This window comes from Babylonia areolata, chromosome 3, assembly GCF_041734735.1.
Source record: "Babylonia areolata isolate BAREFJ2019XMU chromosome 3, ASM4173473v1, whole genome shotgun sequence".
NCBI classification, from domain to species: Eukaryota; Metazoa; Mollusca; class Gastropoda; order Neogastropoda; family Buccinidae; genus Babylonia; species Babylonia areolata.
In genome coordinates this window covers 54,010,253-54,035,235 of record NC_134878.1, presented here as the reverse complement: position 1 = coordinate 54,035,235, position 24,983 = coordinate 54,010,253, and the positions used below count along the sequence as shown (strand labels likewise).

Here is a 24,983-nt window from a genome sequence, read left to right as displayed (position 1 = left end):
AACATTCTGTTTATAGTGTGACTTCTGGTGAACTAAAACTTTTTAAAAAAAATTTAAAAAAAAAAAAAAGGAAAGAAAAATGTCCAAACAAGAATGAAATCTTTAGATTATGAGCAAATGCTGTGGTTAACATTTGTTTCAATTTGCATCTTTTTGTTTGTTTATCTATACAAGACTTTTCTGTGTTTGTTGCTTTCCTGTATTTAAAGAAAAATATGGTCTTCAAATTTTTTTTATAACTTGTGAGTTTGATGTTCAAGTGTTTTGATTGTAAGCTAATATATTTCTGATGTATTTATTTGTAGTGTTATATGTTTCTTGCATTCTACTAAAAGCATAAGTTACTTAAAGGCAGATACACGAACTGCATAATTATAGGAACTTCCTTTCCTAATTATTTCAAAATTAGAAAAGACATTTCCATTTTTATCCAGACTGATGTCATTTTACAGACACCCCCCCACTCACGCCTTCCCTCCCCAGTCCACACATACACTCCTGTGCATTCACACAGAGAAGGGGGGAGGGGGAACAGGAATTGATTTGCCTCATTTCTCAAAATGAGCAGCTCCTGAACACCACAGTGTTTTGCAGTCAACATGGCATTAACTCTTATCCCAGTTAAGTCAGAAACACACGGCTTCAAGGTGATGGTGTTCAGCATTTGACTTGTACACAGGCAAATAACTACAGCAGATGAACAATCCCAGAAACACAAAATGTATCCACACTTGTGCACATATACAAACAGTGTATGCTCACATGCACATGCACACACACTCTCTCTTTTGACATTTCAGTAACTGTGGTCTGTGCATTTGCCAGGTACCTGAAATCCTGAAACTGCAGAGGAAATTCTGTATAAACGCACATCAGCTGGAGGACCTGTCATCTTAACCCATCCACTCCCAGCATCAGCGAAGGACAATCGCTCAGAATTTGATGTGACGGGATTCTCAGACTGAATGGACAGAATTTCACTAAAAACTGTATATATATACTCGTACATAAAAACTGTCTGAATGTTATGGGTAAAATTAGCTGCTAATTGCAGATCAGATCCATCACAGTTAATGTGGGGTTTTTTTCCCTTCTTTCATAAATCAGCTTCTTTTTATTTATTAAAAAAAATATTGTGAACAGCAGTAGTTATCACTGACCTAGTCTTTTTTGTATGATAACATGTGGAACAAAATTGAGAATGGTAAAACTTTGGATGTAGCTTAAAACTGGGTAAGCTTTGAAGCATGAACATAATTTTCAGGTTTTAAAATGTGTTTATGAGAGAAAAAAAAGGAAAAAGATTACCTGCATAGTAGGTCTACTTGTTTTTATTTTGTTGTTGTTGTTGTTGTTAGTCTTTGTCCCTTTATCTTTACCTCTATCAGGAGATTTTTTCAGTTTCCACTTATTTATATACCATTAATCTCTCACTGCAAAACACTTAGAAAATCAAGATACTTTGAAATGATTCTGGATGTGTGTACGAAAAAACTCCAGGGTAAATATAGGGCAAAAAGGTTGTAGGAATGTGGCAGAGTGTAATTGCTGAGCACTGACTATGGAGTCACTTCCAACTTACAGGAAGGATCATTGTTGTCCACCAGCATGGTGAGTTTCAGTTCCAACTGAAAAGCAAGTGTACTGTGTGCAAGAGCTTGCTGATCACTGCTCAGGAAATGTGCTTTTTTCCCCAGTATTATCCTGAATGCTCTTTTCTTGAAAAATACTGCTGTTTATATTCACAAACACAACAGATAACTTCTTTGGCAAATGTTTCACTTTTTTTTTGTCATTGTTAATAATTCAGCATGAATTCCTCTGTTTGGGAAAAGACTTTTCTTTATGCTTTTAGTGTTGGGTGTTTCCCAGGTTTCCAGCTGTTCTGAGATTCAGTTGACATTAACTTGGAGCTACCTTGTGCCATTTGCAGTTTTAGCACACTGTTGTGAGAAGTTGGGATGCCATGCAGTCACAAGGCTGACCTTTTGTCCACTTGTGGAGTGAGGTGAGTGCAGAGTATGGTGGATTAGCTTTCAGTTCAACAAGCATTCCAAGACGGTGTTACCATTGAAACAAGCATCATCTACATATACTGTCATGAAGATATTGCTTTAAAGACTGTATCATTCTAGGCAGTGTAATTATGTGTTGTTTTTTTGTTTTAAAAAAAATCCTGTATAGAAAAAATGAGACAGTTTCAGTTTTAGATTTTATGTTGGAAGATCTATTTCAGAATGCTAAGTTTTTCAGTTTTATTTTTGGGGATGTGGAGAAGATTAGAGCAACAAAGATGAAACACTCAAAGTGTTTATGTTCCAAATTTTATTCAGGTACACATGTATTCAAATATATGTTCTCAGATTTGTTAGACTTGATGTTGTGTATCATCATTTTAAAAAAAATGGTTTGGAATGCTGATCTTTTGGTGGAAAAGCATGACTTAACGCGCAAAGTTGTATCCTTTTCTTGTTTCTATTTTTGTTAATCTCATGTGATGTTTCATATAGTGAGTTTGTATTATTTTGTTTCACAAGGACTTTGAATTGTTACTGTTACGATTTGTGATCAAGCTTTATCTGCATGAGAGATCTCGTTAAAAAAAAAATTGATTGTGATTAAAATGTACATGTATCTCTGTGTGTGAGTGAGTAAGTGTGTGTGTGTGTGTGTGTGTGTGTGTGTGTGTGTGTGTGCTTGCATGCCTGTGTGTTAAGGCCAAAATTTTTTTATTCAAATACAGCACACAAAAATTAATGGCTTTGATTGTTATTGTGCTTACACAGCATTATTTCTTGTTCACAGTTTTCTTTCTGTGTTCATGAGTGTGTGTGTTGTGTGTATGTGTGTGTTTGTGTGTATGTGCATGGATATTTAGTTTGAATGTAAGACATACCTGGATAAACTGGAAGCATGACATTAAAAGAAAAGCACACTTTTTGTTTTGATTTTGATACAATGATAACCCATCTGAAGGTTTGAAGAGAAGGGGGAACTATATGTGAGAAAGCTTTGAACTCTTTGCTGCTTTCCTTGGTGTACAATATTGCTTGTTTTATTCCATTAAAAATTTTATTGCTTGTTTTATTCCATTAAAATTTTTTTTTTTTTACATCATCTTATTTTCCCCTGTCTATCGTTAGAGGGAGTATGTTGAATTGACAAAAAAGGGTGTCTGGTATATTGTGGCAGGTTCCATAAAATCCATCCACTCGATTATGATCAACACGTTGTCATTGGAAGGTACAGCTAGTTATATAACGCTGAAATGATGATCTGTCGGAAACAAAGAGCAGTTTGATGACTCAGTATTAACCTTTTAGTTGCTGTAGTCGCCGCTCGGCAACTTGCAGCAAAAACACCACAGTCGCCACACAGCGACTTGTAGAGAGAATGCTGCTGGCGCCAGTCAGCGACTTGAGCATTAGAGTTAACAAACTTGTACCACTCTTCAATAAATAGCACCAAACTTAGTCAGCGCTTCCTGCTACATGTACCGGAAACATCTTTCTCATTGTTGAACCAATTCGCATGCGGTTTGGAGCTATTTTCAGCGGCTTCTTTTAAACTTAGTCTGAATGATGGTAAGTTCTTCAAACAGTTAAGATTGTTACTAGCAGTCTCGCTTTATACTACGCTGTATGGGACAGCAAATTGCAAGTCTTATTAAAAATCATTTGGCAGAAAATGATTTTGCTGCTGACAGTGTGCTACATGGCAGCGAAAAAACGAGTACCCCACATTCCCACTGGCTGCTCTGCTGCACAGCCGGTTTCCATCTGTACTGTGCAGCTGTTAGTAGCTTGAACATAGTTGGCCATGTAAGGGATAGACTGATTGATTTTTTTTTTCTGCATAGTTAGATCAAATGACTCTTTGACTTATTTGAGTGAATTTTTATTGCACCAAGATGTAAGTGCTGGATATATTCATCATTCAGAAATGGAGTCTTTTAAATGAAAATTTCCTTTTTATTTTCACTGTAAAACATCACCTGGAAATTATGTGATGGTTATTAACATATAGATGCCTTTGTGTCACACACACACTGCCGCTATATGCTACACATGTTCTTCACCGGATAACTTAGTAAAATGTAGCCACTGCTTTCATTACCAATGCCTTTGTTGAATCTGGTATGGTCCTGATTGTTGTTTTGGTGCTTTTCTAGTTTGCTACCAGATCTTTGTATTTTCAGAACAACCTTGGTTTTATTGCAAGGTCACATGGGTCTGGTAAAAGTAACCAGTTTCTTCTATCCATCATGCTCATCCTTTCCAAAATTTTACTGACAAAATGGAGACAAGTGTGATACCAGTTTTGTCATGTTGAACTGTACATAAGAGACTGTGATGAATTACATGGCTGATTGTTATTAACTTTGGAGTACGCATATGATGCTGAGATGAATTATGTGGCAGTTCCCTTTCATGTACTGATTGAAATTTAAAGGTTCACGAAAAGGGAGAGAAACTGCGTTATCCTCCTGTGCCCCTTTTACTCTTTTTGACTCATATGTTTAAACAAAATGAGTGTTTGTAATCACTGAGTCTCGTTTTTCTGTGTAAGTGTGTCACTGTCATAAACTTTAATGTATGCATTGTCTCAGCTACCACAAACGGTATAGGAACCATGCTTAATAGGGTGGTAGGTATTTTTCCAGTCATTCACTCATGATGTGATAAGAGGGTGAGAGTTAAAAGGTCCAGATCACTAGCAAAATAGGAAAAAATCTCAATGGGAAAAAAAATCTCAATATAAAACATGAATTACATCCATTTTTCATCAAACTTTGTTTTCTTACTGATCATGGTAGCATAGCAGCAGTATGTTCCCCACTAAAATTCAGTGTCCAAGGTCAAGGTCACAACGTAACACATGATGAAAGTCAGAATAGCTTGAGGGTAATGAACAGATAAGGTCTTGCATATGTGTTCTTCATCTTTGTACAGTGATTCGTCATGGTGAGATGGATTTTAAAATGATTTTTTATGGGCAGTCAGGGTCAAGAGCATGGGTTCAAGGTCACTTATATTGGTGGAAAAAGGTCAAGTCGCAACAGTGTTCAATCAAAAATATTTGTTGCAAAGTGATATGCTTTGCAGCATCTGTTGTTCTTTTTTCTTCCTGTTCCGTAACTCCTGTGTGTCATTAAGTGGGAATTGCATATGAGTCTTATAGGCCTTGCCTGTTGTATTTTTTTGGTTTTTTGTTGTTTTTCTTATAGTTTTTGAATGTTTTCTGACCTTTGAAATATGGCTTAAATACACAGTTTGGGGGAATGGGTGGGGAGGTTCAATAAGGTTTGGAGCATAATGTGAAGAACCAAGTCAGATGTTGAAACAGTCCATGAAATGAATAACATTTATAAACTTAACCATCCATTTGACCACAACCACAGAACGTTGAAAGAAAAAATTGTTACTTCAGATTGTTTTGCCGATATGTTGACAGGTGTTTTGTTAAGAAATTTGTTTCATCTACTCTGTTTTCTTGCCACTGATTTGTACCTTTCATCATCCAATGTATATATTAATATTGTATATTATGAGTGTGATATTTTACTACCTCTGTTGTTCCAGAGACATTTTTTGGCTGGTATTCAATAGGACAGATACGCAGCATTTCCCCTTGAATGTTTTCCTTCTGTTTAATGGTGGTTGTTTTTTTGTGTGTGTGATTAACAATTGTGATAAAGTAAGCTTCTAAAGCCGTTGACACATAAACCAGTCACTTGTACATTTCTGAATCATATCATTAAGAGCATCTATCAGGAAAAGGCACTGTGTACATTTTCAGACTCATGAGCTGAAATGTCTGATTTCTTTTATTTCATCCATTCATTTAAGGGAAGAGAAACAAGTAAAGTAAGGGAGGGGGACGCTGTTGTTTTTAGTATCTAAATCGTGTGTTGTGATCAAATGTTAAACACACTGTTTACAGTGTCATATTACTTGATTTTAACAAGTTGATTTTTATACACTGTGATTTAGAATGTTGTGTTGCAGACTTCTATTTTCGATAGGTAATGTGTTTCTTTATTCTATAGTACTTGCCTGTTTGTTGTTATATTACTTTGTATTACAATCAAATATGGATACTAGTGACTATTTCGCACAGTGTTTAAACTCTGTAGTGGTTTTTTTCTCATATTAAAAAAAAAGATACGTTTTCTATTAAGACAGAGCCTTTGTCTGTATTTGTCTAGATAGGCATAAAGCCAAACACACACACTCACACATGAAAGCATACACATGTGCCCCACTCTCGTTTAAGCTCACATTCATATAAATAAAAATACAGTTACACACGACAGCAGTCTTTCACTGTACACATCGTTCGCCTCTTAATTAATAACACAGTTAGCAACAAAAGCAGTTTTAGTTTACCCTTATTTCAGTTTCACCCGTGTGTACTATGTTTCTAATATTTAACCTTTTTTTAATCTCTGATAATTTTACTGGAAACTTGTATTTATCTCATTATCCATATATCACATGTGTACTATGTTCTTATTATTGGATATGGAACAGTTTATTAAACAATGGGTTGGGGATCACATTTTGTTACAATGCTTGATAGGTTTTTCCCCTTACCTTTTTTTAAAATTAGAAAAAAAAATAAAATAGATTAAAGAATGACTTAGAGGTCATAAACAGAGGGATTTCCCCTGTGGGGATGCCGGGGGTCTTTCAGTTTTAATAGCATCCCCTCCTGGAAATTCTGTGCTGGAAATTTCCTCTTTTCTGTCACTCTTTGTTTCTGCCTTTTGTCTTTTTCACTGTTGTCTTTTTCTGCCCTCCCAGTCCATTCCCCTTTCTTTTTTCAAGCAAGCCTTAACACTGTTATCTCTTTTCTTCCGCAGTCTGTGATGTACTATCTAAGCTGTTTTGCTCTGGCGGTTAGGTTGTGAGATGTAAACACCGAGATGGGCACTAGCTGCCCATTCTTCATTTTTACATTTATTTGCTTATTTATCATCATTGTTGTCTTTTTTTTGTCTTTTTTTAATTTATTATATATATATTTAAAAAAAAAAATTATTATTTAGTTATTTATTTATTTATATATTTAATTTATTTTATTATTATTTTTGTACGCTTACAGTTGACTTCATCAAGTTTTTGCAGCTTATACGTATTGGTAGTAGTAGTAGTAGTTCTTTTTTTTTTTTTTATGTATTTACCTATTATTATTATTTATTTATTAATTAATTATTTTATTTATTTATTTATTTATTTCTCAAGGCCTGACTAAGCGCATTGGGTTACGCTGCTGGTCAGGCATCTGCTTGGCAGATGTGGTGTAGAGTATATGGATTTGTCCGAACGCAGTGACGCCTCCCTGAGCTACTGAAACTGAAACTGAAACTCTTCAGTGTTATTTGCCTTTTTGGCCTTTTTATGTATTTTTTGTTTGGTTTTGAAGTATTGATTTTTTCCTTTTTTTACAATTTTTTGTAATCTGGGGATGATAAATTAAGCGGAAGGGCTGGCCTTGTCTTATTTGCCATAAGGAGCGAAATGGTTGGGATACTTTGTCATGAACTTTGTTTTCTGGGTTTGTCTTAGTGGATTTTTTGTAGATGTGACAGTTTTGTGTTGATGCGGTTGAGCATTTGTATGGTTTGACAGACCTAATATGGCCCCTGTGCGGTCGGCTGGACTATAAGAAACAAGAATAAGAATAACTGAGTGATTTTAATTCTTATTTTCTGTTTTGCTTTCAGTTCACTTTCTTTTGTTGTTTAAAAATCAGTTTTTTTTTCTTTTATGCATGCCATTAAAGCTGTGCTTATCAGTTCATGAATGAAAGATAAGAATGAAATTTAATTTGTGTACTTAATGGAGGCATGAAAGTTGAGTGAAAGCTGTGGCCAATTTTTGCATCCATTTTATTTCATGAAATGTACAAATTCACACAAAGATACACATGGTGTTTGCTGATTCACTTTTCAGTGAAACAATATATGCCATCAGTAAAGGACCTCATGCTGGTCCAGCTTTTGTTTTCTTTTCCCTCTCTTTCTAAAAAGGTCTTTTGAAAGCTTTTTATATACAGGGCATAACTTGTTTTTTTGTTTGTTTTTCAATTGGAAAGGGGAAATGAACTACAGAAAAATGTGAATACTGGGTAATAAAGGCACCTTTTATAAACTATCTGATTTGTGTTGTATGAATGACTGAGTGCAAAAGCATATGTTTATGTTGTAAAAGAAATTTGCTCACAGCATTTTAATGCATATATGAGATCACAGATGATCAGTGGACTGTGTCCAACAGTTACATTTATCAAGACAACACTCACAACAACAAACAACAAAAAATCTCAGCATATCTTGTCTTAACAACTATGCACCTTGTGAACAAAGTGCACACACACACACATACTCACACACACACAGTCTTCTGCTTTTGAAATTAATTTTTTTGTTAGCTTCTCTTCAAAACATCAGATCCATGCTTCAAAGTTTAATGGTAACAGTTGTATAGCTGAGACAGCAAGAATATCGAATACTGGATGAAAAAGTGAAGAAATTTCCTTACGTCTGGAGTCCATGGAAAACCACATGAATCATCAGAGACATTTTCCCTGCACTTTTCATTTTCCTACTTCACCTGTTCCCCATATAAACATTTTATGTTGAACTTAGTTATAACTTCCATATAAATATAAAAACAGTATTGCAAATCAAAGTAAATGCCATCATTCTATGTGTCTTTGTAATTGTATATAGAATTTTGAAATAACTCCATCATGAATAAAAACATCATAGCTCCTGGATACACATCTGGTGACATGCCATAATTCTATGTGCCATTGTATCCTAAGACGGTGTGTGAAACTAAGGGACTATGACAACCCTTTCATAGAATTGTCTCTGAGTAACCTGCATACAAATCAGTTTCTTTGATCATCACTATTATTGATACTCTTCTATTTTACTTTGGAACGTTTTTCACTCTGTTATGGTGGTGAGGTATTTGCCACCTCTATTTCCTCTTGCTCCCACTCAGTGTGCTCAAAGAGAGTCATTTCTTTCCCTCCTCCTTTGCTCCAGATTAAATTAAAAAAAAAAATTCTGTTGGCAAGTGTATAATGATGGCCTAGTGGTAACACATCTGCCTTTTGGAAGCAAAGAGTATCTGAACACATGGTATTAAATCCCACATTCGCCAGTATTCCCTCTGCCCCAATCCTCCTTAAATAAACTTTGAATGGTGGGCTGAACGCCAGTAATTCAGATGAGACGATAAACCGAGGTCCAGAGTGTATTTATGCACGCCGTGCATATTAAGGAACCCATGGGAACAAAAAGGTTGTTCCAGGAAAAAACATTTCTGAAGAAAAATCCAATCTAACATTCTTGTGTATGTGTTCATATGATTGAAGCCTCAGTTGCATGACATGGAAAACTAATGTTGAGCGCCTATAGGCATGCAGCTGTCAGTCAGCTGTTCCCAGGTAGACAACCTGTTGTGCAAATTGTTGTGGAGTTTGGTCTTTGACTGAAGATAGGCACTATACACCAGGATAAATGTCAGTAATAATAAATCCTGTATGAACCAGTTGAAGGATTCAGTCCCTTGCCACAGCATTTTATGAGGTCTTGGTAAAAGCAACTCAGGAAAAAGAAAATGATTACAGTGTCTGTTACTAGCCATGCCCTCAATCCAACAGTATTCCTGGCCGACATTAATGAACTGAATAAGAACATTGGGTCCTTTCAACTTTTTTTCATTTGACATGTACAGAATCTCATCCAATTGATTACTTCCCTATGATGCCTGCATCCCTAAAACAAAAAAACACACCCATATTTTCATATGAAAAAAACACACCTACAAACAACGTGGGTGGAAGGACTGATAATGGGGGAAGGGTGGGAGCCACACTTCATGTTCACCACAACAAAACTGCTTAACACCTCTCCTTGGAGGATTCATTCAAATATAATATATATATATATATATATATATATATAGAGAGAGAGAGAGAGAGAGAGAGAGAGAGAACAAAATCTTTGAGGTTAATAGATAACTAAACTGTTGTTTTTTTACAACCAGCCCTCGCCCTAATGAGGGTATAAAGCTAAAGATGCGAAAATAAGCAAAAAGATGAAAAAATCAAAACACAATCAAAATACATCAGTATTTTCTTCCACCATTCACAGCCATTCCACCCAAAGCAAAACAAAAACAAAAAAACAAAACAAAACAAACAACATAAAGTGAGATAGATAGGAATGCAACAAAAGAACTGTGGAAAATGTGCACGCACACTCTGAGATAATACAAGTAATAGTTAACACTAATTATTCATGCAAACCGGACAACTTTTATTGACCATTGTTTTTGTATACCATAGTACGGTTAAATATTTGACACGTCGTATATCTGAAAGATACATAATGCAGTGATTTTCTTTGTTTCGTTAGTGTACAAGGTTGTGTAAGTTATGTCCCTTAATTATCCATATGCATGAAATCATTCGCTGCCCGGATTAGGAAATGACGTAATGTTAAATGCAGAAGTGGGCTTGTGACAGCCACAGAAGTCAAGACACCGTGTTGAGAACATAAGCAGACGCTTGAGAGCAGTCTAATTTCTGACTTTCTCTTTACTGTCTACTGATCTGTTTACACATTCAGTGGACGTCCTCATTCAGAGTGTATGCTCTTACTCTGAGTGCAATAATGGCAAAGAAGACGTATGATCTCCTTTTCAAATTATTACTTATCGGTGATTCAGGTGTCGGCAAAACCTGCTTATTATTTAGGTTTTCTGACGATGCCTTCAACACAACATTCATTTCGACAATAGGTAAGTTTTAGAATTTATGAGATTAACATTTTGAAATGTGATTTCTTGCAATCGATTGAACTCGGTGTTTGTTGTCTGAAGACATTCTGTTGGGCAGGTGGAGAGGGGGTTGATGGGTGTTGTTTGGGAGGAGTCTGGTAAACTTTTATGGATACATGATACATACATATATATATATATACATTATAATGTATATATATATATATGTGTGTGTGTGTGTGTATTGGTGGATGTTCAGAACATTGTTAGAGTTTGTGCTGATAAAATCATCAAGTTCTTTAGTATTTCTTCAGTTCTTGATAATAATAATTATTATATATATATATAAAAAAAAAAAAAATTAAAAAAAGAGAAGATTTTTGGAGAGTAAAAGACGAAAATAGCTTGAAAATGATGTGCATTATTATTATTGTTGTACAATTAATAGTTCAGAGTATTTTCACACTCAGTCAGTCAGTGTGTGGTAATACAAATAGTTTTTATCATAAAACCACGAAACCATATTGGTTGCAGTATGCTAATTACTGTGTGGTAATACAATTGATTAATACAATAAAACCACAAAACCATATTGGTTGCAGTATGCAAATAAGATTTTAGATATAAATTATAATTCAACAAGACCTACTTAATGGTGACCCACTAGCGCAGTCTCAGGCAGGGGTCTGATTCCTGCCCTGTGCAAACTATGAGGTTTTAAAGAAATTGTTGTCAGTGGTAATTTTATCATATAAATTTCTTAGTATTTAACTATGAGGTTTTAAAGAAATTGTTGTCTGGTAATTTTATCATATAAATTTCTTAGTATTTTACTCAGTATTACTCAGTCTGTAGATATAATATTAAGAATGTTATGACATAAAACTTTTTTTATTAGATGATGGAACTAATTTGCACTTTAATCTATCACTGAGTCTTTGCTCAGTTAGGATCTTTAACTAAGTTCAAGAGGCCAGGCAGTAGAAGTGGCAGAGTTCGGAAGACTGAACTGAACTGATTCATTCATAGGCCATCTGAAGAGCAGATATTGATGAGTGTGTAACTTCAACTCATGTTTGTATATGTTATGAATTGTATTCATTCTTACATCAGCAAAGTGATAGATCTTTGTTGTATTGTGTGTGTCCCTGCTATGTGTGTCTCTATGCTTATGTATCATATAACCTGTGTGTATGTGTGTTTGAGTACATGTGTGTTTATGTGTCACTATACACACATGTGCATGCATGTGTTTGTTTCAATTCTGTTCTTTAAATTTGTCAGTCCTTCAGTTATTTATTCATAAATTATGTAAACTTTTCTCAGTTTCTGTATGATGGTCTTTTTTAATTTGCTTACAGTACATGAATGGGAGACTCACAGAGTGAGAGAGAGTCCATTTCACAGTTGATCCCCCCACTACATACACACACTCTGACATATATATACACACTTTACAAATGTAATGATTATTGGTACTGTTTAATCTGTTGTGAGTTTTTTGTGGGTTTTTTTTAATATTTGGATTTTTTTTTAATAGGCAGTTTGAAATTAATATATTTGAAAACAGAAAAGATTAAAATTCAGGTCAATTATTGTATTGATATGTGTACAGATTTTTAAAAATACATTTTATTTGTGTATTACTGCATTTATTTATTGTAATGTACCAGTGGTTAAATGGTACATTTGGTACCATAATGATAATGTTAAAAAAAATTGAAGCAGCAACCTAAACAACTTAACAAGTGCTATTATTACTAACACTAAAAAGAAACAGTATTAGTATAAATACTCCATCAAGTAATATCACTATGATTACAACTGGCCATTGCCGCCATACCATCACAGTAATGTATTATTTGAATTTTTATTATGCTGTGGTACTCATTCAGTCACTGTGATTTTTTTCCGATATATTATTACACTAATGATAGTATAGTGTAGAATGCATACATAAATATCATAGTACTATAACTATGGTTAGCATGATATGTATTTATTTGTGAATGTAATATCACTGACTGTGACAAGACCTTTCTGCTGATACTGACAGTCAAGAGCCTTGGAATGTCATGAATCTACTCTAGTCAAGTACCAGTTCTTGAGAAAGGAAATGGAAATAGGACAATGAAATTCTTGTTCGTTTTGTTAGTTAATTACTTATGTTTATATGTAAATGTGCCAGACTATAAGGTGTTTATAAACCAGATAATGCATTTTTAAAACTAAGTTTACAACAACAAAAACAACAACAACAACAACAACAAATAATTTTGATCCATGTGTTGTTAATCCTATTTTGGACAGATGTACTGCAATCTGAGCAGAACATGGATACATGTCTGTTACATCTATATATACTTCTAGAGTAGCAAGCATTTAATTTGAAATTATTTCAGTTTGGTTAATTCATTTAAATTAAATTAAAGATTGTCTTGATTAATTCATTTATAGACTGCTCTCTCCATAATATATTTGTATGTGTATGCAGTCTCTGTGTTGTTTGTGTGTGTGTGTGTGTGTGTGTGTGTGTGTGTGTGTGTGAGAGAGAGAGAGAGAGAAATTGAAATCAGTGCATATATCATCATATGATATATAGTATAATAATACCAAAACATTCATCCACACTCCTTAGACTTTCTCCATCCACCCCCAGCCCATGCCCCACCCCCTCAAAAAAGTATATACACATGCAGCTGAAAATTAGTCAGATATAAAACCAACTCCATTTCATGTAACCTTAACCCCTTCAATGCCCAAGGACACAAATTTCTGCCCTCTTCCAGCATGCATAAAAGTGCCCCAGTACAGAAATTTCCCTTCGCGTCATTGTACAAAATCATTCATGTGAAAGTGTCACAATTGGATAGTGTGTGCATATTTCTTCCAGAAAGTGAATGTTATAAATACTTTTAAGTAGTGTGCATGCTGCAATTTTTCTGTATATTATTACTCTCTGTGACCAAAACCTCTCTTGGCAAGTAGTTGCTGCTGAGCATAAAAATAAAATGGGCTTGGCACTGAAAAGGTTAACTCAATAACTGTTTCCATTCTCAGCACTATTTCAATAACAGGTTTATAAGTATCATGCGAGCTCAGTGTAGTACTAGGACGTAGTAGCAGAAGAAAACAAGGAAGATGTAAAATTAGAGACTGGTTGGGGGGGGGGGGGGGGGGGGGGGAAGAAAAAAATCTGACTTGTTAAGTATGGCACTATGAACAAACTAAATATTGACTAAACAACCAGTGACATTGTTATGATGATTGATCAGTATGCACACATCCATGTACATGATGTACAAGTTTATTATTTTAATTTTATACAAATTTCACTTCTTCATTTTTTTTCTTCTTTTTTTCTTTTCTGAACACAGCAAACAGTTCCTCAGTGAAAATGTTGCGCCTAAACTGTGAATGTTGGTGTGGTATTTGTTTTGTAGTGATCTTCTGTGTGTGTGTGTGTGTGTGTATGTGTGTCTGTCTGTCTGTCCTTGTGTGTGTCTGTGTACTTAAGATATTGAGAAAGATGTCCCAATCATGAGTGCTGATCATGTGATCATTTTTCAGGCATTGATTTCAAGATCAAGACTGTTGAACTTGGTGGCAAGAAAATCAAGTTACAAATCTGGTAATTTTTTCTTTGTCAATTGTCCATTGTCAGATATATATATTTCCTTTGTGGACTTGTCCTCTGTGTTTGTGCATGTGTGCACTTGGGTGTAAACGTTTCACACGGGAATGTATTCAAAACAAATTAAACATGCAGGTTGATTGAAACAAACAGGATTTGTTCCTGTTTCTGTTTTGTTGAAACAAACAGCATTTGTTTATTTTTCATGTGATTTGTGTTTGTCTCCTTGTGTCATTGTGAGCATGGGCATCATGTTCAATTTAAAAAAAACAAAAAAACAAACGTGGTACTACAACATTCATACAAAGTGAAAGAATAACATGTTATAGCTACAACATGATAACAGTATGTGAGATCTTTCACAGACACCATTATTGTGGTAGTAAACTATTCATGATCAGCTAAATTTACAGTGATTGTATCTTTTACTTTTTTGTTACAGCAGTTTATCAGTGTAAAATTTTGGCTGCTCTACCTGGGGAGCACATCACCACAATGCAGTGCTACCTATTAAAAGAAAAACAATTGTCTGCAGGTTTTGGGTTTTTTTTTTGTTTTGTTTTTTGTCAGACTTGCCAAAGACAACTCTGTTTTTCACTTTTGGCATGGTTTCTTATACATGCATTTAGTGCATACTACACATGGGACCTCAGTGTATGGTCTTATCCAAATGATTTGCATCCGTATCACCACTCAAGGTTTAATGGAGAGGGAGAAAATTCTGGCGAGTGTGGGATTCAGTCCAGCATGGTCAGATTCTGTCACTTCCCAGGCAGCTGCCCTACCACTAGGCCATCACTCCTTTTCTTTTCTTTCTTTTTTTTCTGTAATGCATAATATGAAACTGAAATATTTTGCCCTTAAAAAGTTATTCACTTATTGCTTTACATATAACCTATTTGCTCTTTATATCTAGATATATACAGTTGAAATGCATGACAACAGGTGCTAGTAATAACAGGGATAAGAGATTGAATGAATGAACAAAATGAGAGGAAGAGTATCAAGTTGTCAGAAATAGAATGAAAAAATACATTAAACTTGAGTGGGCAGAAAGGTGTGTGGAAAATTAGGTGACATTAGCAGAGAGGGGCTGACAAGGGTGGTACTGAAAAGATATAGGGAAAATAGGTCACAAATTGGTAGAGAACATTTTTTATATGTTAAAATCTTAAATCATTAGTGTTTGTGAGAAGGCCAGGATCCTTTGCACTTTCATTCACATTGAATTCAAATGTTCTTTACATCTTCTTTTTTTCTCTCATCACAATGATAAGCAGTTCACTTCTGTGCCATTGCATCACAATAATGCTAATTTCTGTAGGGAGAACAATGAACTTCCAGACATAGATCAAATACAGTTAAAACCAACGGAAACTGTGATATCGTTTTAAAAAAAAAAAAAAAGAAAGAAAGAAAAAAGCTAAAATGTAAGAATATTTGTTTTAAGCATACAGATCTGAATTCATCCAGTTTTAATTTGTCGCACTTATTGAATACAAGTAAAAATCTGGTATATCAATGTATACATGTACATGTAAACTGCTTTTTTTCTCTCTTTTTTGTATGGTTGGAAGTATAAAAAAAAATTTTAAATGAAAGGTAGGCAGAAGAAAGAAAAAAACAAGTGGTGCTGCATTGTAGTGACACGCTGTCCTTTTGGTGTGCCGCCTGAATTTCACACAGAGAAACCTGTTGTGACAAAGAGTAATACAATATAATTTTATACAATACTGATAATGTTTTTACAATGATTTTGTGTTATGTTTCAGGGACACTGCTGGCCAGGAGCGGTTCCACACCATCACAACCTCATACTACCGAGGAGCTATGGGCATCATGCTGGTGTATGACATCACAAATGCCAAGACCTTTGAAAATATCTCCAAGTGGTTGAGGAATATAGATGAGGTAGTTTATTTTATTTATATATATTTTTTTTTACTTAAGCAATTGCTTGCTTGCTTGATCCCTTAGCTCCATGGGGAACTGTCAGGGCACTGCAATTAATTCATGAAATTAAATTTAGAAAAAACAGTATAGAGTGTAGGACAGAAAAGGATGAAGTGAGATAGAATATTGAAGTATATGTCATGGTTCAGACTGACCACAGGGACCACTGGCCATAGTTTTTACTTTAATTCATGAAAATGGATGAAGACGAGAATGATGGCAGTGCTGCTGGGAATATCTGTTTAGTTCTAAGACTGTGCGACAGGCTGGTATTATATGCCTGCTTTTATATTGCATGTTTCCTTTCATTTTACGATACATATCCCAATAAAAACTATGATCAAAACATGGCAACACAGATATTGTTATCAGAGATAATCCATAGGAGTACAATTACACATTGCTGTGTTGTGCCAGTCTCTGCATTTGAGTCCAGAGTGCACTCAGCTCTAGGTAGGAGCCAGCTATGGATGGAAAATCATACAGTGGTGTATCTGATGGGGTTTAAACCCACACTAACCTGTTTGTCAGTCCATGGTGCAAACCATTTTGTTCAGCAGTTAATAAACATTGCCAAAAGATATGATAAATACCTCGGAAGATGTCTTGAATATTGTGCATTGAAGACAAGTGATATTTTCCAATGATTTTATCCTGACTGTGTTGCAGCATGCAAATGAAGACGTAGAGAAGATGATTCTAGGCAATAAGTGTGACATGGAGGACAAACGGCAAGTGGCCACCAACCGAGGAGAATCAGTAGGTCTCTTTAACACTTCTCTCTTTTCCACGCTTCCATCTTCCTGTTGTTGTTTTTGTCTTTATATCTCTGTGTTTCTGTCTGGCTGTCTCTGTCTCTCTCTGTCAACCTTTCTTTTATGCTTATAAGTTATAGATAATATCTTCCCTCCTCTCTACAAATCATCTTTTTGACTTTCATTTATGTCAGGTGAACCATCCAACACAGTTTTGCCACACCCAGTACTCAGTTCATCATTATCAATGTCTTGTAAAGCTTGTGCAACATTTTGGATTGCAAAATCTCCATTTTTTGTTGTTGTAACACACTGCTGTTTTATACGGGTAAGATTATGGTTCGTCATCTGCCATTTTGAAAGCGTTATGAGGGTGATATTGAAAATAACATCCAGAAATTATCATAATGATTGGCTCCTCACTCCTCATGGATAATTTAAGTAGACACATCAAGCTTTCTGACTGGCGACTATTTGAACACACCAACTTTACAAATAGAAATGTGAAAAATCCTGAAATGTTGCTGACGTATATGTATGTCATAGGGCAAATAGCAAAGCATTTTTGCAGATACGTTTATGTCATGGGGCACTGAAGAGGTTAACTTTGGTTTTACCATGTTGTTTCCATTGATGTTGCATTTCATTTTTCATTTTTGTCAAAAGCTGTGATAGATATATGATGTGGCACACACTGAGTGAGCTAACTCACAAAATGTTGAGAAGGTAGAGAAGCAAAACTAATGGACATTTGCCATTTTCATCAATGAGAATCAGTTGAAAGTTCTAGAAAAAACAGAAGATGAAGATCAGTCTGGAATGAAGCAGTTAAAAAAGAAAAAGCTTATATTATTTATGATGTGTCAATAAATGACAAGTTGTGAAAGTTTAAATGGAATAAAAGGATTAAAAACAAATTTCATAAGATTGCAGGGGATGGGGCAGAGAATGGGTTGTGAAAGCTTATAGTCATGGCACAAACTTTTTTTTCATTGCATATGCTGCAATTAGTATAAATGCTAAAAGTAAAAGGTACTTCATGCAGTGAATCTTTAAGTGTGTTGTGGCTGTGTGTGTGTGTGTGTGCATGCATGAGTGCACATGTGTGTGTGCACATTGTGTTTGTGTGTATCTGTGTGAAAGAGAGAGAGAGAGTTGGGGAAGATTTAAGAGAATTCAATAGAGAACACCAGGAAAGAAAGTTTACTGGAAATGTAACTCAGTCTTTCATTTGCAGATTGCAAAAGAACACTGTATTCCCTTCTTGGAGACGAGTGCAAAGGCCAACATCAATGTAGAAAGAGCATTCATGGACCTTGCACAAGCAATTTTAAATAAGGTAATTTTTTTTTTTTTTTTTTTAACCATGTGTTGAGTTATATTGTTATTGTTAGAACTTGTTAGTAGGAGTTAGTTGATTCCTGAGGACTAAAGATACTTTTTTTTCTTTTTTTTTCTTACAGATAAATAGAAATGTCTTCTTGGTTTGTTAGATTAGGATTCATCATTTAATCGATTTATGTTGGTAATGTCTTTTGGATTCAGTGAGTTTGTGGCTGTTTGCTGCATTTTAGTATTATGGGTTTTGCATCGGGAATCTGTATCTCCTGGATAGCTCTTATAATCCCATGCTGAGGGACACATATAACTGTTGTGATTTGAATTTAGAAAAAAAAATGTACATACATTAGATTGCCATATTTTCTGAAAATGGGTATTATATTTTCTGGGTTGTTAAATACTCTGGTATTTGAGCCAAAGCTCTTAATTTAGTAAGGGGTGGTGGAGGTGGGGGGCACTCCCCAAAAAGCAAATGAGAGGAAAAGAATTTAACTTTTTAAGATTATTAGAAAATAACAGCTAAACCAGGACTCGTAGCTGGAAAGAAGTAATAGGCAGAGAATTATGTATAACAATTGAATATAGTAATTAGTATTGACGATGAAAAAGTCAAGCAACATCTTCCTTCAATTCTGTAGTATAAAAAAAAGATACTTATACTGGTTGTTTGTTGATTTTTTATTGTTGTTTTCTGACAGAAAAATAAAATAACATATTCAGAATAAAGTGCCTTGTGGTGTGTGTGTGTGAAAACATTTTTTTCATTTTATTCTCAGTTTTTATTTTGGTAAGGTTCTCAAAGTTTGTATTGTTCTTAATGATTAATATTTTTCTGACAATGTTTGCTTTCTCTTCAGTTTCTCTTCAAGTGTGAGAAGAAAGTCCACATTTAAATGACAACAGTTGATAAGTGTAGCCCTCAGAAAAAGAAAAAAACAAACTTATCTATTTGCTTTACTCTAAATATATTAGTAAATGTGGCAGCGCTAATAATTACATTGTCTTCTTTGTATATAACATTCCTTGAAGAAGCATGTGTTACTAAAAAAAAAAAAAGAAAAAAAAGAAGAAAAAGAAAGGAACACAGTTGTCCATGATTTTTGTTTAAGATACCTCTGGTTCATAAATTTGACACATTGTCTTGCTGTGTGTTGCAGACACCTGGTCGAGTAGCAGAACAAGGGGGTGTAAACGTCAGTAGTCAAGACACAGGGAGCAAGAAATGCTGTTGATGTTTGTACCTGTATGGACCTGGCTTTGTGTGGGACCCCTGGATTTCATATTAAAAAGATGAATTTACCACAGACTGCTTCATGTCCTTTCCATGCATGTGCACCCATTGCATACCATCAGCTTCATTGATTTGGTCAGCCACAAAAGAACCTGGCTTCAGTTTGGAACTCTTTTGTGTCTGTACGCCAGCAGTGTTCATTTTGTTATGCCTGTCATAAATGGTAGTCTGTCAAGTGAGACTGGGAGAGAAGAAAAGAGAGAGAATGAGAAAGGTGTGAATGTTGATGCATTTGTCTTCAGCTAAATGCTTTCAAGTGGAGAGCTGATATTTTAGTTTCTTTTTGTTGTATCAGCTTGATATCCAGACTTGTTTTCAGAAATTGCAACTTCATAAGGCACATGTAACAAGAGATAATGAACGTCTTGCCAGTTTCCTTGTTGTCAGCATCTTCAAGGCATAAAACACATTTATTTCAGTGTTAGTCTGAAAGAAAAATAAACAAAGTTTTTGCTCTTCCATGCCCTCATGGTTTCATTTCTTGAGGTGCTTCCAATATATGCTACACTGACCTTCTTCTGACTAGAAGTAAATGTACTTGAATACAGTTCACATGATTTTCAATTATTGTAATAGATGCCTGGTTCATTTTCAGTATTGGATTTGTAAGAGATGTATACATCTCTGCAAAGGAAGCCTCAGTTTAGAATAACTTGAGCAAGGTTAGGGGTGATGAAGAATGGATAGATTGGAGAGGATGACACATTTTGATCAGAATGTAAAAGATGGCATCAGTTTAAAAGAAAAAAAAAGTTTAAGGTGTCTGAAACTACTTCCAAAAGGGAAATAACTGCTTGTACAGTGACATCTGCATACAGTTTCATCTGAGTTACCCAAGGTGGGGAACAGTGATCTGTTTTAGTACAAGCTAACGTTGCGTTGATCAGCAGTACAGTTGTGTCTTGTACTGTGTTGTAGTCTGCTGCAATATTTGAAATGCACATTTTCCATGTAAAATGTTCAGCATTTGCTGTCTTTGAGTAAATGTGTTGATTTGGACAGGAACATTGATAGTCTTTATAATATAATTGTAGACATTGCGACTTTGAAAAATCTGTGGATGAACTGATTGATAGTCTTTATGTAATTGTACATTTTGCCATTTTACGACATCTGTAGATTATTAAAGACTCTTATCTTTAGGGATCCTGTTACACAATGTCTTGTCTCACATAGCTTTACATTTCTTTCATATTGATTGTTCTGCTCTCTCCACTCTTTTTTTTTTCAGTCATTCTCTGCTGACCCCCATCCCTCTCCCTCCCTGACCCTAGCCCCTTCTCCTCCTTGACTTGTTTACAGACTCTTTAAATGTGAAAAGTATTTTCTTGCAGCTGCAAAGAAATATTCTTTAGTTGATGATGAAAATGATTTGTTTGATGGAATTTATCTGTTTGTCTTTGTTGACTTTATTGCTGGTCTCTTTCTCTTTTCTTAGCATTCAATACAAAAGAAAAAAGTGTTAAAAATGTATTTGTCACTTTTGACATAAACACAGTTGGAGTTGATCTCTTTTTTAAAATTTGTTTAAATTTTTTGGTTTACCTGTATAAGGGTTTTATTTACAGAACAATCTTTGAACTTTTTCTGTAGCAGGCATTAGCTGTATAAGTGGTAGTTATGTTACTTGATTTCTGGTTACAGGTATTTGCTGTTTCAATTTGAAGTTTAAGAGACTGAGGACTGGGAAGGCTGAGGTGGCTTCTTCTAGTGTTATCAACATGTCTGTGTGTGATTTTGTTATTTTTAGCATAATACATTGTACACAGTAACATTTTTCATACATGATCTCCTTTTTCATAATCAGTCTGTTTTGTTGTTGTTGTTGTTGTTGCCAGCATCATCCATTATATGATTGCCTTTTTAAAGGAAGGGTGTTAAACATTTATCTTGAAGGGTGATTATCTTTCTGGAAAATAGATGGTTATGAACATTCATCTTGCTCTGATATTGTTTATAATTGAAGAGTAAGGTCTTATAATTGGGATCTCTCAGCATTTTCTCTTTTTTTTTTCATCAGTGTGCTGCATTAGGACCAAGAACAGCTTTATTATACTGCTTCCTTGTTTGAGATCTTTGTTTCCAAATGTCAAATGTTTTGATAAATGATTGTTGATGGGTTGTTGTTTTTTTCACAGAAGGAACATTAAACATAAAAATCAGAGGCACTGTTCACATTCAGTGTGTGCATGAATTCTCCTCTGTTGGTAGCATCCTCACTTGAGGGCTTCCTTGAACTGAGCTTTATACATGGCAAGCCTAGGCTGAGCATGTTTGTGGTTTAGACATGATGCAGGCAATGCTTAAATATTTGATGTTTACTTTTGATATTGTCCTTTCGCTGGAAATCATAGAGATAGGTAGGATTTACAGACTGTAAGAGAACAATTCTAAATGAATTTACACCCGAGTTATTCTAATAAGCTATGTTGTTTCACCTCTTCATTCAAGTTAACATGCCTTCAGTGTTGTTGCATATGATATGTAATTTCAGGTGGTGTATGCATGCTTGCCTGTATTTTTAACACAAGAAAATATGATACATACAGATTGTGTACAACACGTGTATATCAGATATTTTTCCTGAACTTCAGAGTATACTCTGGTGGCCACATATTATGTATTAGCAATTCAAAAAACAAAGTAAGTGGATGGCTCTATTTTGTACATGTGACCAAAGTTTTCTTTCTGTTAAAGATTTCCTTCACTGCATGTCGTATCACTAATAAAGTGAAACAATATGGCCATATAGTATTCACACATGAATGTATGCTGTATGTTAGAAATTTTGTTTTCTAATCTATAAAATTACTATATTTATATACATGTATATATTGCTCATTATTTTCATGTAATAAGGAATGAGAAAACTGTTAATGTGTATGGGGCATGTTTAGTGACAATGATGATGTCATTTTTATGCAAGAAAAAAAAGCCATGAAAAAATCTGGCAATATATGGAGATTTGATATCACAGGATGCATTATAATTTTTTTGATTGTTACTTTCATGTGTATTATCATTTATATGATGATGAGTTTTGGAATTATTTTTCTTTTTTAGTTATATAATTACCGTTAAATTAACCAGATTGTGTCCCATACATTGTTAAGAACAGAACTTAAAAATCATAGCTTGGACTTCAGAAACTCACTGATATAAAGACGGGATGTTTGTTAAGTTGATTAAAAAAAACCATAACTGAATGTGGATGGGAAACAACAGAATGTGGATGGGAGTTACGAATATGACAGTTTAGCTGTTATGTTCATTGTATCAGACCTCTTTGTAGACTTTTTTTTTTTTTTTTTTTTTTTTCTGCCCCATCATCTGCGCCGTTTTCAGTGGCATTACTCCCACGCCGCTCATTTAGATTCCCCCATACACGGCCACACTTGGGTTCGTCCGTCGCAGTTCCAGCGTCGGCAGTCCACAGGGAAACATCGATGTTAGGTCGCCTGGAGGCCACACACCAGAGGAGACCCTGCACTGCTGCTGAGTCACTTCGGTGGTGTTCAGTGGTGCCTGTTCTGTTTTAACGTACTTAGGACACCACCTACTAAGCCCCCTACTAACGACAATAATGGCTTAGTCGCGGAGCCAGACTGAGTGAGCGTCTCTCCAAGAGTGGAGACCCCCACCACGTCCCTCAAACAACAGCCCCCCCATGAATCTGCCGACACTGAAGACATTGACAGGACTCACCCCAAGCACGGAAGTGGAGGGGTATCGAAACTGAGGTCACCATGAGAGCAGGGCATGAAAGGCCACAGACTTTGAGACTATTTTGTTTATATTGATGACGATGAAGGAGAAGGAGGATGACGATTATGATGACGATGTTGCTATGGAGGTCCATTTTGGTTTGGGACTGCGTGACAAGGCTGTACTCTACGCTTCCTGTCATAATGATATCCCGGCGTTAACCAGGCCCGAGAGATACAGACACTTTCGTGTTGGTCAGGTAATTAGAGCAACACACCCAAAGACGCATCCTTGAAGTGGATGACACTCGACTGTGTGGTCCCAGTCTCCCCATTTAAGCCCACAGCACACTCAACTCTGGGTAGGAGCCGGCCACGGGCCGAAAAACCCACCTCCGCTGGGATTCGAACCCGCGTCCTCCCAGCCGTCAGTCCGCGACGCAAACCACTTCGCCACGGCGGCTGGTCCTTTGTAGACTTTTTGTTGAAGATTGCATTCTGAAGGCCAGACTTTGTTTTGTACCCACAAAATGAATTTCAAGTATGTTTCTCTTCATTGAAAGCATATGCTGGATACATTATACATATTTCATGTTTGAGATTTTGTCTTGGTTATCTTCAGTTTGACCTGCACTGTTAACAGAAAGTCTGTATGTAATAGGTCTTCAAGGTTGAATTCATTTTTAGGTGCCTTTTATTTTCAATTGTATTTTTGGTAATAGATAGTAAATGATAAAATACATGTCATATTTTGTTTGTCTTTTTTGTTTTATTCCTATGATGCTTCATCCTTGCATTTTGTTTGCTTTTGTTTCATGAAGGGAATTGTATTTCAACTTAATAAAGGAAGGGGAGCAACTAGAACCCCAGTTAAATTTCAGTTCTGCTTTCACGTTTTTTGCAGTCTGTTTCCAAAAGGAGGGGATGGAGCAATAAACTGTTAAAAAACCCAAACACCAACATTTATGTGGCTTAAACAATCTTGTTGAATGTTTTCAGAGCAGAATATTAAGCTTCATGATTTCAGTGTCTGTATTAACAATATGTCTGTATTTACAGTGGTATGTGTGCAAAGAGAAGGAGAGATAGAAGTGATTCCTTGCTTCTGCACATGTTTCTCATACTTATATCTGCGTTACACTGTTGTTTATTATTGATGGTCAGTTATTATTTATTTTTTTATTTTTAATTTTTTTATAAAAACAGGTTGGATTAGACATTTGATTTTTTTCTTTTGAAATTCAGTAGTCACTAACAGTGATTTCTTCATAACAGCCACAGAAATGAGTTACTGGCTACAGGCCTATGTGCTTTCAGATTAATGTGAATGATATTTAAGACTGGTCAAATTTAGTTGTTGTATTTTTTTTGTTTTTCAGTATGCTCTACATGTTTTCCACTCAGCTTCTGCTTTCAGTATACATCAAGTGTGATGCATCTTAACTATGCTGGGTTACTTTTGAGATGTTCACAAAAAATGCCCATGCTGTGCTGTTTTTTGTT

At 35.3% G+C, this 24,983-nt stretch overlaps 2 protein-coding genes across 3 annotated transcripts in view; both read left to right on the top strand.

Moving 5' to 3' along the window:
* The window catches only part of LOC143280112 (serine/threonine-protein kinase dyf-5-like), a 40,998-nt gene extending 32,845 nt beyond the window's left edge, over positions 1-8,153 (top strand). For both annotated transcript variants that reach the window (XM_076584661.1, XM_076584660.1), the window contains exon 16: positions 826-8,153. In XM_076584661.1, coding sequence (XP_076440776.1) covers positions 826-841 — 16 coding nt within the window. In that variant the 3' untranslated portion in view covers positions 842-8,153. The remainder of the gene's footprint in view (positions 1-825) is intronic.
* Positions 8,154-10,539: 2,386 nt separating this feature from the next.
* LOC143280111 (ras-related protein Rab-10-like) lies at positions 10,540-24,666 on the top strand. The gene is made up of 6 exons (XM_076584659.1): positions 10,540-10,823; positions 14,373-14,433; positions 16,209-16,347; positions 17,059-17,148; positions 18,382-18,483; positions 19,643-24,666. The coding sequence occupies exons 1-6, from the start codon at positions 10,697-10,699 to the stop codon at positions 19,715-19,717; spliced, it is 594 nt and encodes a 197-aa protein (XP_076440774.1). The 5' UTR covers positions 10,540-10,696; the 3' UTR covers positions 19,718-24,666.
* The last annotated feature ends 317 nt before the right edge of the window (positions 24,667-24,983 follow it).

Coding starts and splice junctions, on each gene's coding strand:
- LOC143280111 (XM_076584659.1), top strand. CDS start 10,697: ATGGCAAAGAAGACGTATGATCTCCTTTTCAAATTATTACTTATCGGT. Junction 16,348..17,058: donor GGTTGAGGAATATAGATGAG/GTAGTTTATTTT, acceptor ACTGTGTTGCAG/CATGCAAATGAAGACGTAGA. Junction 18,484..19,642: donor CACAAGCAATTTTAAATAAG/GTAATTTTTTTT, acceptor TGTGTGTTGCAG/ACACCTGGTCGAGTAGCAGA.